At 39.8% G+C, this 13,967-nt stretch overlaps 1 protein-coding gene across 4 annotated transcripts in view; it reads left to right on the top strand.

Moving 5' to 3' along the window:
* Positions 1-13,967, top strand: part of furinb (furin (paired basic amino acid cleaving enzyme) b) — a 111,535-nt gene that overhangs the window by 53,800 nt on the left and 43,768 nt on the right. For all 4 annotated transcript variants that reach the window (XM_088079971.1, XM_088079972.1, XM_042495968.2 and 1 more), the window contains exons 4-6: positions 398-493; positions 3,138-3,266; positions 3,918-3,994. In XM_088079971.1, coding sequence (XP_087936097.1) covers positions 398-493; positions 3,138-3,266; positions 3,918-3,994 — 302 coding nt within the window. The remainder of the gene's footprint in view (positions 1-397; positions 494-3,137; positions 3,267-3,917; positions 3,995-13,967) is intronic.

Below are 13,967 nucleotides of genomic sequence, written 5' to 3'. Positions count from 1 at the left end.
CATTTACTGTCACCCACCCCCTACCAATCCTGTGCATACCCCAGCAGCCTCCAGGACTTCAAAGGCGCCTTCTCTCTGGCACACTGTACAGCAGCCACTTTCCCTCAGCATCTCAGGGATGAAATAAATTAGATTTGCTTCACATCTCTGCCTCTCTTTCTAGTTATTGCTTTTGGAACACAGCTGGGGCCGTGTTTCTTCACGTCCACAGTCTGTGGGACATTGCAACAATTTCAGGAATTAGAACATTAGTAACGACACAATAGCATGTGACAATAACTTGGTAAAACTATGATTTTTTTCTCTCTCTGTGTGTGTGTGTGTGTGTGTGTGTGTGTGTGTGTGTGTGTGTGTGTGTCTGTGTCTGTGTCTGTGTCTGTGTGTCTGATCTCCCCAGGTTCTGTGGGCGCAGCAGCAAGTGGTGAAAAAAAGGAAGAAGAGGGATATCTATGAAGACCCGACAGACCCTGATTTCTCCAAGCAGTGGTACCTGGTGTGTGATTGTCTCTTATCTTTGTAGCCTCGACCTAATTGGTCCATCATTATAGCAAAAGTGATATTGACAATAGTGCACTCTGCAGTAGCATTTTAAAGTTGCATTTGTATGACATTATGTTCCCAATTTTTTTATATGTCAGAATGCCTTTTAAGAGTGTGAGGCCAAGCAGAAAGTTCGCTGCATCCAGACATGTTTGTAGCAAAGGGTTGCCCTAGACATCTTTCAATTTCTACTCTGCAATTATTTCCAATTAAATGTTGAATGCCTTCTCATTCAGGCCTGTCTGAACAGCACAGCAGTCTGGTCTGCAGAAGCTTATAAGGATACCTGATCTAGAGATGTATTCATTATCGCAGTGGCAGTAGTTATTAATTCCCTCATGGTCAGTCAGATAAGCATAAATTGAATAGCTGTCTTTTAGACTAACCCTGAAGGATTTAGTTGCATAGGCTTCCTACCAACACAGGGTTCCCACAGTCAAAGGTGTAATACAATGCATCCTAAGATGCTGGGTTGAATGGAAAATTAAATGTCAGGGGAGATCGACTGCTAAACTGTATCACCTGTGAAACATTGATAGCAAATGGCCCCGACTCTGTGTCTGTTTCGTTATTCACAGTTTTTTGTCGGAGATGCTTCAATTTGTCCTAATCTCCCCTTTTTGCCTTCTTTATATGCACAAAACCTGTGACACTGCAACGGATTAATGACAACATTGACTACCAAAGACATAAATCACCAGTGAATAGAAGTTGTGAAACCACCTCTGCCATTCAGCATTAGACCCCTAATCTTCAGAGGACTTAAACCTCTTTTTTTTCTCCTATATAAAGTATTCCACACAGCTCTGAGTTTAAAACCAAACAAAGACAGTTTAGCTTATGGCATTGGCCACCAGTGCTGAAGTTTTGTCTTGGTAGTACGACCAATTTCTAGTATTTAAAAGGCTTTTATATTTTTATTTCGTTGATGTGTACGTCCATACATCCATTTGTCCCACTCTTTTCAATATGTTAACCAAGGAAACACTAGAGCGAATTTCTTTGAAATTTGGTGCAAATGTTTACTTCGACTCAACAATAAACTGATGAGATTTTGGTGATTAAAGGTCGAGGTCACTGTGACCTTATTAATCTCATTCTTGTGAACACAATATCTCAAAAATGCCTTAAGAGATTTTTTCAATTTGGCACAAGCCTGCACTTAGACTTAAGAATGAACTAATTAATATTTGGTGGTCAAAGGTCAAGGTCGCAGTTACCTAACAGAACATGTTTTTGGCCATTACACCAAGAATTCATATACTCAAATTCTTGATGTGATGTGATATCCAAAAGGTCAAAGGTCAACTTTAGTGTGATATAACAATATTCTGTAAAAACACTTTTCTGGCCATTATTTAATCTTGTAGAAAAAAACTCTGCACACTTACACCCATGCAGTGTTTCACTTTGTTCTGAGCCTTTGGGCTGTCAGACCTCCATCAGAGCTCGTGTTCACACTCTGATGAAGACCGAACGCTCAGAGTAAAGTGAAACACTGCATGAGTGTAAGTTAAGTGTGGATTTTTTTTTTTTTTTATTTTTTTTTTTTACAAGTTTGGACTTTTTGATGTTTCCAGCACACTGCCAAAACTATGCTGGGTTCAGCAGTAATTGTCTTGCGTGGCCATTATTCATTACCATAACTCTGGAGCAGAATGGGACACATTTGGTCACATACTGAACTGGTGACACTATAATCTTGGGTGCCCACCTTTAAACCTAAACTGTGCTAACTATATGATGTTTTGTGCAGCTAAGGGAAAGATGTGTCTGCAGTAAACTGTAACTGCAACTTGACGGGTTTGCGGAGGCATACAAGAGCTTGGCGGTAATTCTAGTTTTATTCTGGTAGAGTTCACAGCAAACATTTACTTGAAATATGTATTGAATGTTGCCAGTTCAAAGCCTACATCCAGGAATTTAGGCTACTTACCAAAGCATCCAAGCATCCTCAAAGAAGTACACATGCAGGAGTCGTGCCCTGTGGAGAAAAATCAGCAGGAAACAGAGGAGGGGGCAGAGAAGGTTGTTTGTGATGTCTTTTCCATTCCTACGGGTTTTTATCTATAACCATCTCTTTCACCTCCAGCGCTCACTTCTCTTCATACTTCTTCTCGCTGTATGATTTTCTGTTATTCATCCAAATCACGCTTTACCACTCCGTATTCCCCCTGCTTGTCTCCCTCCCCCTCCTCTCAACGCTCGCAGATTGCTATTTCTTCTGCGAGAGAGGCAAATGCTCTTACCGAGATTTTCTGACCTGCAACAGGTTGTCTGTCTTTTTTTCTGACAGCATAACTACAGGAGGCTACTCACACGGGCAGCTCAGCTGGAGGAGGCATGCATGCCAGGGTGATGCATTAAAATTGGATTTTAAGTGTCCATGAATCTCTTCTGATCTCTCCTCTTTATGTCATGGTGTTTATTTCTCTTTAGAGCATTTGTGTATTTAACATAACATTGTGCAGCGAGTAAAAGGTCTCTGCAGATGATTTAAGCCACTCTGACACCGATAGACCTTTTCTACTTGTCTGTCTGGGAAGTGTCAGTCACAGAAGATTGACGGCTGAACAAAACCCTTGTGTCTCTTCCAGTCCAACCCAACGCACCAAGACCTGAATACCAAAGCAGCCTGGGCTCAAGGCTACACAGGAAGAGGTGTAGTGGTGACTATCCTGGACGACGGCATCGAGAAAGACCACCCTGACCTCATCAGTAATTATGTAAGTCAAAACTACAAAGAACTATGAAGCAGCCTCCATACCTCTTAAGACTGCATAGTTCATCGAATTTAATTAATTTTTAGTCAGACTATAGTTGGGTTAAAGTTTTATTTATAATTTATTTTGTTATTTTTTTGTTTGCTATGTACAGAGGCCATGTCCTTGCTGCAGCAGCCACAGGTTCGATTCGAACCATGGCCCTTTGCTGCATGTCATCCCCTCTCTCTGCCCCTTTCATGCTATTACTATCCTGTCAATCAAAGGCAAAACGCCCAAAATATTATCTTTAAAAGAAAGAAAAAAAAAACCAATGTGATACTGAAAGCAGTGCTCTGTTGATTTAATTTGGGGTAAAAAGTTCATTTATTCATAGTTTATGTATATTTTGCTTCTAGGAGATTCACTGGGAATAAGTTTTATTTTGATGCAAAGATTTACAACGTGGAGTAAAAGCAGTGTTCAGTTTATTTAAATTTGGAAGTGCAATAAAAAGGTTTTGTCCCCAAAATCAATGAATAATTATGCTCTCAATAGTGACCAAAATAATCGTGCTGCCTCCACACCTCCATAGATTTTCAGAGATAAGTGAAACGAGAGTTTGAAATCAAAATGACATGATCGGTGTCCTAACATTTTTCACTTCTTTCTTAGGACTCTGAGGCCAGCTATGATGTTAATGACGGAGACGCGGACCCACAACCAAGATACACGCAGCGAAATGAGAACAGGTAATTTGACAAAAGCAACATTCAGCAACGCTACAACTAGAAATATATCTCAATAAGCTTTAGTCTCTAGAGTAATTTGACACACAGGCACAGACTTGAGTCAATGCATTCTTACAGTGGGCTAGTGCATTCAAAAACTGAGAAATCATTTATACTGGGATTTTCTTTTCTTTTTTTTTAACACCCCTTGCTGTTTTTCACTCATCACTAGCCTACATAAATGTTAGTTGACAGGGAACGACACTGGTGGGAAAGCACCACGTCTATACGGCTTTTGGTCCAGTGCTTTTGGTCAGAGCATTTACATTTAGGAACCAATTATATAAAGTTTAAATGCACTGATGCAGTCATTCTGCAAAGTCCTGAAAGATTATTCCCTTTTTTTCTCTTTTGCTTCAGTAAACAAGCCAAGCTTCTGTAGCTGCATCTCAAGGTCCAGCCCGTACAGCCCACAGCCACTTATAATACAATACTTGCCCTCAGTGATTTATGCTCTTCCCTTCTGGTCTTTGTTGATCGCATTAAAACGTGTTCGCCCCAATTTAATGATGGAACAGTAAAGCTCCGGCAAGGGCAAATCCTAAACCTTCATCTCCTCGCTTTTCCCCGTTTCTCCAAACACCATGGTCTTCTGCCTTAGTCCAATCCCCCTGGAGCAGATGAGAAGCTACATCCCGCCTCTGAAAAGCACAGCAGGAAATCTCTCTCTTTTCTGGGACGTCTGCCACCAAGTCTTTTTGTAGTTGTTTGTTGTTTGTTTTTGGTCTTTATTTGGGGTTTCAAAGCACTTGCAGTTGGTCAGAGAGAGAGGCGAAATCAGCTTAACGAGTTTTTATGAGACTGTAGAAAGTGTTGTGTGAGAAAAGAATCTGAGCAGATGTGATCTGAACTTTGACTTTGTTTATTTTTCTAAACTCTGTGTATTTGTTTTTTTTCCTTCTCCATACAAAACATGATCTGTTCATCTACTGTATTTACTAATCTTGAAAGAGGCTAGTATCAGCAGTTTTTTGCACGGAGGCCTTGTTTCTTGTCCTTGCCGACAGCTTGAGCAGCCATGCACAGCGACCCCAGCCCTTTCTGTCAGTGCAAAGTAGATCCCACTCTGTCCTGCTGATGGAACAAAGCACTACTGGAGGGGATTACTCCCTGCCTCTGGTTCACTTCAACTCCCCAACTGCACCATGCTATTTCTTCCAAAAGACACACATAATAAAAAAAACAGAGTGCATAGATTTGCACCCACACACACTCTACTACTCCTGACAGTGGAATTGCCAAAGCAATTATCTTGGACTGGATCAGTTTATAGGCATGGAATGAAAAGCAAGGGTGTGTTTGTGTCTACAGCGTGGAGCTGCGGTGTTTGGTGTGACCTGTGGACAAATGATATCCAATGAGTTATGTAAATCACGACAGAGTAATGCAGGCCGACAGTGAGTAATGCACACAACCCCCTCACAATGAGATTATATGAATATATTCATAGGACAACAAAAAGCAAAGCAAAGTCGGAGGCAGGCATTTTCTATAGCCACGAAGGCAAGTTCATTTGTACTGGTGACACGCAAGGATGATTTTTGAATTTTCATCTCTCTGTTTTTGCTGCGAGATGCTCTGTAGTTTTGAGTGGGCAGAGCTGGCAGATAATGTTGAAGGGGGTGCAGGCTAAGTTGAAGGCTGGTTGAAGGCTGGCCAAGCAGGTAATCCGTTTGTGCTTCATCATGTCAATGTTCGTCCTTTTTTTCTTCCACTTTTCCTCTATTATGTCAGTTTGATGTGGACGTAGAGGGTGAAGGCCAGAGCAGAGAATAGTAGGATTGATTTCACCTCCTGTCCGCAGGCTGTCATTAAAGCAGAACACTCTGTATTTCTTTCTGACAAGAGGCCTGTGCAGTACTGTGATGATAATGCATAGATTTTTGCATATGTATCAATGTATGAGGCCAAACTCTTTGAATATAAGGTTTAATATTCATGATTACAGCATGATTTTTAACCATGACTGATAATATTGATTTCTCACCCAGCTCATAGTGATAAACACCCTGTGGGCTTTTTTTTCTTTTTTCTTTTTTAATTTTAGCGTCTTCAGTATTCATCCTGTTTCTTGCATTTAAAGTTCCAGTGTGTAGGATTGAGGTAAATATATTGGCAGAAATGGAATACAATATAATAAGTATTTTTTCTTTTGTGTATAATCACCTGAAAAATAAGAATTGTCCTATTTTCATTACCTTAAAATGAGATGTTTATATCTAAATTGGGAGCGGGTCCTCGTCCACGGAGTCTGCCATGTTGCATGTACATGTTTCTACAGTAGCCTAGACTGGACGAAACAAAGATAGGGCCATTCGCACGTTCTATATGAATTATTTAGGGTTGTTACTGGCGTTGGATTACCTGGTCAGTTTTTTTTGGAGGAAGAGACCTCTGCCGTTAATGTGACTCTCAGTAAAACCTCCTAAAAAATGAACACTGAAAGAATTCTAATAGGGAGTTAACACTTGACACACGGGGGAAGTTTCAGCTGGTTCGCTCGATGCCACTAAATCCTACACACTAATCCTTTAAATAAATAAAACACGATCTTGTCACTAATTAAAACAATATGATACATAATACTATTTTTAACAAGCCATTTTAAATTTGCGGATCTTAATATATGAAACAATTAAAACCTTAAATGTTTTGAGTCATTAACTTAAGTATTACATAATTATATTCACTTTCCTGGGACCTCTGGGGTAAAACTTCCCATTTAAAGATGATAGAGATCATTATTCACATTAGATCGTATTCATTCCACATCAGAACAGCACACTGCTGTGCAGATTTTCAGTTGACTTATTTTAATTTGGGTGAGATCTTTGGTGTGGTGATTTAAATTTTTCTCTTTTAGGTTGTTACACTGTCTCCATCCCTCTAACTTCCCCGTGGAGAGCTATTAGCTCCTGTAGGGAACTTTTCACAGGGGGCCATTAATTGAGATCCACATGCCTGCATTGTAAGATTGCGCAGTGACAGCCTTTATTGGAAAATGATTGGCATGCTACACAGCCGCGTGTGCCCTTCAGTCCACACGAGCCCATCAGCACCAGAATACTAACGTGACTCAAACTCAAGGCTTGAAAGATGAAGGAAGACGTGTGGTAGCTAATCTGGTTGATGGCATTGAAAAAAGACCAAGAGTAGTGTTTGCACGCTTCTGTCACCTTATCAAATTACTTTGTCCTTGGTAGCTTGTGGCTATTTGTTTCTCTGACCATGAAAGTGCTTCTTCAGCAGAAATGCACTGTAAAGGAAAAATGGTGAATGCACCTGCACTAGTCGCTTCAGAAGAGACACATCTTTTTCATTATTTCGCCTCATTAAACTTTTGATTTTTTTATGACATTAGTCAAGGTCGAGCAGACAGCCCTCGCAAAGAAGTAAACTAGCTGGTTACTTTTAGCAGGGTCCTTTTTCATTGATCTTTTTATTCTTAGTTTTTGAAAGCCATTAGTATTACATCCAAAGGCAATACAAAGTGATATACAAGCAGTGAAAAAAAAGTATTTTCAGTGCGATGAATTTAAAAATAGAGCGAGAAAAAATATTGTACCAAAATCTCTCACCCTTGATTGACTCACAATCTATTACTTTTCATTTTTAAGGGATGGCTTTTAAAAAGGGGACATAACATAACTGCAGACATCCACAGAGGTGGAGGTAAAGGGAGAAATAAAATTAACCCTTGAAGCAATTTAACTTTATATAATTGTAATATGTTACAGTGAAATATTTGGATACAATAAGGAAAAATAAATAAATAGAAAGTTAAGTATGTTCATTATCTTAACATAGGTCTCAGAGGTTTGACACCCATTTCCCCAGAGTTGTATAAACATGTCCATATGTAGGTTTAAAGAGACAGTAACCCTTTCCATCATATAAATCTCCATTGTCACATCTGTTCAGTTATTTCTAGTAGGTCCAGCATGCATCATCCATCTTCTTGTCGGAGCCTTTTTCCCTGCTGACTGCAATATACCAATTAAATATTTGTCAATACCCTTTGCTTCCAGGCGGATATAACCTTATTATATGGCTTTGAAATCTAATGGTATGTTTGTGTTAAGAATGGCCTGTATTGCTTTGTGCATTTCTTTCCAGTAATTCTGTATATTTGGGAATTCCCAAAAAAACACTGTAGTGGTTCCCAGTTTGACAGACACAATTCCGGTAATACTGAGTATTACTATTATCATTATCATAGTGTGCTGTTATAGGAGCAGTATTAAAGATAATCCAGAAAAATTCTTTCCATGTACGGGATTTTTTGATTTTTTTGATATCTTCAAAAAAAGGATACATGCAAGACTACCCAGCAGCTGTGATCTGCTCTCTCTCGCTCTCGCTCTCTGGCACAAACATAAACTTGCACTCTCAAATTTTATGCATTTCCATGCGTGTTCTGGCACACACAACATGAGATCCTGAGACGCCTGGACATACTGTATGTGCATTTGGAAATTTGCATGCAAACTCATATTCAAGAGAAGAACTGTGAGTGTGTGTGTATCTTTGAAATAAGATTAGTCTGGATTTTAAATGCGCAGTAAACAAATGCTGTTGTTAACTTTAATTTAATGAGTTATTGTTATGTGTGTAGTAAAACGTGCAGTGTTCATAATTCATGATGCAAAGTGCCACACTGCTAAGTGGCATTAAAAATACGATCTGGTTACTGACAAACAGGGCTTTAAATGATTTTTTAATCATATAAATTAAATTGTGCTAAATTTGGATTGTTTTTTGAGTGTTTTCATACTTTTATACTAGTCCGCTAGTCTTAGTCAGGGAAATTTGTCATAACATCCCTCGTTAATATGTTAATGAATGGATGAACAAACGTAAAAGCAAGGAATCAATGTTCTGACCTTTTTCTGAAACGTTAAAATGTCTGTGGGGCATCTTTCATGAATAAAACATAAAAACATTAGAAACAACAAATTATTTGGAAAGTAGTACAATTATTTTCAAAAGATCTGTATCCTTCATTAGTGATTTCTTGCCAATTAGACATGTATACATGATTTCACCTCTTACTTATTCAACAACATTCCTTAAATCAAACTGGGACAGCTGTGGACTCCTGAGGTTAAGTGTTTATATACGCCACTATAAAAACAACATTTTAAATGTGTCATTGTGCAGAAATTTTGTGTACTTAGTTGACAGAAAATAGGTCTCAATCCACTTTGAATTCAGGCTGCAACAGAAAATGGCATTGGGGTTAAACACTATATGTGGGCACTGTGTCCTTGGCCAAAACGCTGGCAGACAAGTGGCTTCCAAGGCCTGAGACGTTCCCTATTTAAGTACGTGAATGCCAATGAAACTGCCTGTCTTGTGCTCTGCAGATCCACAGCCCTGCTGTACATGCACTGCATGCATATCTACGGCTCTATTGTGGTAATAAACCTGAGTCGTCAAGGGTGCGATACAGGACAAATCAGACTGAAGGAGAGCACAAATCAAAGAAGACAGCCTCCTCCTGCGCTGTCTGCTTTAGCGCCTCCGTTACAGTGTTTGACACAGCAGGTCGCACTGTGCGACACTGACTTTGCCGCTGACATATTTTAGAACACAACATTGTGCAGAATTGACATTCCTTGTTTATCCGCATTCATGCTCTTATGTCATCTATGTTTTTTGACATAAGAGATATGGTTTGTCCTTGGTGGTTTAAGGAGACACTTTTGAACAGACAAACTTTAGTTCGTGCAGTACTTTCGTTGCTAAACAGAGGTAATAGTTATGCAATCCTTTATTGTATTGCACTCTACATGCACTCTACCCAGCAGATAAACAAGTAATCACTGCTTTCAGTAAGTAAAGAGGGAGCTTACCTTGGTAAAAAAAAAAGGAAAGTTGTGTAAGCCCTATTATAAGACGTCATTAGTCATTCTGTGCCTTGACAGTTCAACAAAAGTTTTCTCAGACTCTTAAGTGGCCTGTTGGCAGCGTAAATCGAAGAGGAACAATAAAAACAAAACAAGAAAAGAGTAGGGAACCTGCGCACAAAAAAATTATTTTCTCTATTTACTCTGGCCATCACTTGCTGCTGATAAATGGCCTCCATTGTTTACGCTGAGTTTATCAATTATTGTTTACAAAGCTGCCACCCTTTGTCAAGCCTGAATAATGTAATTCTGCTTCCCCCTCGTCTTGTTTACTCTGCCGGGGACGGCTTGTTTATTTTCCAGACAGCCGCAGACTTTTTGGAGGTGATGTTGGCAGGGATCTCACTCTTAAAACTGATTCCTCTGGCTTTCTGTTGGCTTTTCTGCTATTATTTTTGCCTTAGAAAAGGATGGTGTGATTGAAAGCTGCTGTACTTGAAACATTTAGACAAGGTATAGCCCACGGTTATTGGAGGAGGCAGTCTGACACCTGGAGCCAGTCGATATCACCCTGCTCAGTTGACTTGATAGTGCTGAATGGGATTTTAAAGCAGTTATGTCTGTGTGAAGACAGTCCAGTTTAGACATGGTAAGTGATGCCGAGCAATTTGTATTTTTTCCCCATTAGGTTATTTTGATTGCTTTAAGCCAGTTGGAATAATTTAAGCATGCTTTACTGCTTCACACTGTCTAGTTTGTTTTCAGTAACCATCATTGAGTCTATGCGCATCTGATACCTTATCATTGGGCAATGGTCATTTTATCTACAATGGCCCCATTAAAAATTGTTTATTTCCTCTCCTACCATAGTGCTTTATGTAGCAGAGGAATGAATTTTATTCAGACAGCAGCACCGCTGTTGCCTCACAGTAAAAGAAAATATATTTTGATTTAGATTCTTTCCCTCTATGTCCGCATGAGTTTCCTCCCACATAAGGATATGAGAGTGAGATGGATTGGAGATTCTAAATTGCCTATAGGCATGAACGGTCATCACAGCCACGGTGTCTATCTACATTTGCCTGATGATGGACTGACAGCTTTCCCTCCCCTCTACCCATTGTATCGTGTTTGTGTTCTAGCCCAAAACGAACAAACCAAACACTTGCAGTTATGTGAGAGAAAATAGGTTGGCACGCAATAGCAGGTGCTGGAATTGCGGCCAATCTGCATTTTGCTGAACAGTGTAGGAGAAAAACTGATTTGTAATGTGAAATGGCTTTATTCAGTGTTTTTACCTTATTTTTTAAATCCCCTAGTCAATTTATTTTGGAGAGAGGGAGACCTCTGTGGATAATTCAGCTCCTGGTAAAAACCTCCTAAACAGTGAACACAAAAGGAATTCTAACCAGGAGAACTTTTACCCAGTTGCAATCTACAGTCTTTACCACTAGATGCCCCTAAATCCCCCTAAATTTGAAATACTTCACATTTAACTAATCAGAAGAAGAAATTATTGATTGCATAATAATGGATATCGAATCATGATACCATCTGTGTTTAGATTGGTTTTCCATAAGCCTTGCAAAACTATGCAATTCTGTACAATCTCCCAGGAAAATGAGGGCTGGACTTTCAGCACAAAGGAAGTGTGTCAGAGATTGCTCAGTCAAAACAGAAAGAGGGTTGTATTTCTGTTTTCCCAGGTAGCTATTGGAAGATATTCCCAGCTACAAAAAAGAAGCAATCTAAAATCTTTGCAGTTGTTATTCCCAGTTTTTGAAATGGTCAGCAATGGAAAAACCAAAGCAACTGTGGAAGCTGCGGTAGTTTTTAGACTCTAGGGAAAATGGAAAGTGATCTTTTGTCTTTGTAACACCATCACCAACAATAATTGGAGACACAAGAGAGAAAAAGTTGTCTATTTTCACTTTAATCTATGTGGTTTTTCTCAAACCCAGTCCATTAAAATCTGGAATTTTAAACAAACTGATGATCTTCTCTACAAAGCTGGAGACAGCACCTCTGTGTTTGACCACACAATGAGGAGATCCTCACTTCACACTCCAGTGTAACCATTTGAACAGACCTGCCTGAGGCCATGGCTGAGCCGAGCTGAGCAGAAAATAGCCTAATCCGTTTGGCAGCTCCAGTAAACGGACCCTATTCAGTCCCTCTAAAAACAGATATAAACCAACAGAGCAATGCCAAGACACAGATCCTACAGTTTAGCCAAGCATGGGTTAGACATCAGTCACACTTAGTGATGCAAATTAAACACACATGGTCTATACAACACAAGCCAAACAGTACATGACTGTGTATGTGTGATCATATTTGTCTGCCATCTGTAAACAAAAATTCTCAGTGCTTCAATGCACATTTTTCTGTTTCAAGTCCAGTATGAGAAAGTATGGCCTGTCAGCAAAGAGAAATAATGTGTTTTTCTCACTCATCTGCTACCAGTAATATCTACACTACTGTGAGACGTTTGGTGAACCATTAGAGCCCACTTATTTAAGGGGCACTCCACCAATTTTATCTGACTTCTATTAATTCATCACAAGAACCTTTCAGCTCGTTAAAAAGTTGGGTTTTTTTGTGGCTCTGGAGGAGTTTCTGAAATCATTTTTAACAGAAATCCTGCATTTAAAAACTAAGAGAGTGAAGTTTTTAAGAAGTGGAAATTTAGAAGGGAATGTCTCATAAAAGAGGCCGTCAAGTTGCATTATGGGAAATACAGCTTTTGGAGCTTGACCCACACTCAGGACTAAAAGTTAACTTCACGACTGCCTGAGGTATTTCGTTTCCTGGTTTTCGGTAAATACATACATATGTTGTGTTCTTGTGAAAGCGATATCTCAAGAATGCCTCAAGGGAATTTACGTCCACTTGGACTCAAGGATGAACTGATTTTTTGTGGTCAAAGGTCAAGGTCACTGTGATCTCGTCTTTCTCACTCTTGCGATCGTGATCTCAAGAACAGAGATTTTTTCTTTAAAAGATTATTTTTGGCTTTTGCCTTTGTTTGAGAGGACAGTTGAAGTGTGAAAGGGGGAAAGAGAGGGAATGGCATGCAGCAAACGGCCGAGGTTGGAATCGAACCCGTGGCTGCTGCGGCAAGGACATAGCCCTTTCACATAGGGTGCTCACTCCACCAACTGAGCTACTGGGTGGTTTTTCAAATATATCAAAGATCCACTTTGAGTTAAAAATGAACTGATTGCTCAGTAGTATTGTTCCAGTGACTCACCTGGTAAAGCTCACCTGTGTCCTCCACAGGTTCAACACCAACCTGTGGCCCTTGGCTGCATGTCATCCCCTCTCTCTTCTTTTCACTCTAACTTATCTGTCTTATCTAATAAAGGCAAGAAACAAAAATCTTATAATAAAACAATTATGATTTAAATTAAGGGTGGCACAGTGGTGTCGTGGTTAGCACTGTTACCTCACAGCAAGAGGGTCCCTGGTTCAAAACCCAGTTGGAACAGGGTTCGGTCCGTGGGCAGAGGCCCTTCTGTGCAGAGTTTGCATGTTCTTCCCATGTCTGCATGGGTTATCTGCAGGGTCTCCAGCTTCCTCCCACAGTCCAAAGACATGCAGCTCAGGTTGATTGGTGACTCTAAATTGCCCTTAGGTGTGACTGTGAGTGTGTATGGTTGTCATGACCTCACATAGCATGTTTTTGGCCATAACTCAAGAATTAATATGTTATTTGTGACAATCTAATCACACATATGTCTAATAAGACAAAAGGAAGTGATTGCTTTTTATATCTAAAAAGGTCAGGGGTCAACTTCACTGTGCAAAAACCATTTTCTGCCCATTACTCAATGTCATATCTCAGGAACAGAGGCAGAGATGTTTGGTCAGATACTGTATTGGTGACACTAATCTTGGGCTCTCCCCTTAGAAATGTGTTGATTTATAGATATGCTGTGCTGCCGGCGGGAAGATGTGTGTAAAGTATCCATGTTTTCACAGACATGGATGTAAACTGTAATTGCAACTTCAGTAGTTCGCAAAAGCATTCAACTATGAGGCGATAATTTTAGTTTTAATGTGTCTCTTGTGAGCCCCCTAAC

Source organism: Plectropomus leopardus, chromosome 7, assembly GCF_026936395.1.
Source record: "Plectropomus leopardus strain MGB_pleo_1.0 chromosome 7, ASM2693639v1, whole genome shotgun sequence".
NCBI classification, from domain to species: Eukaryota; Metazoa; Chordata; class Actinopteri; order Perciformes; family Serranidae; genus Plectropomus; species Plectropomus leopardus.
The sequence above is the reverse complement of the archived record's forward strand: the minus strand, read 5'-3'. Positions and strand labels throughout refer to the sequence as shown.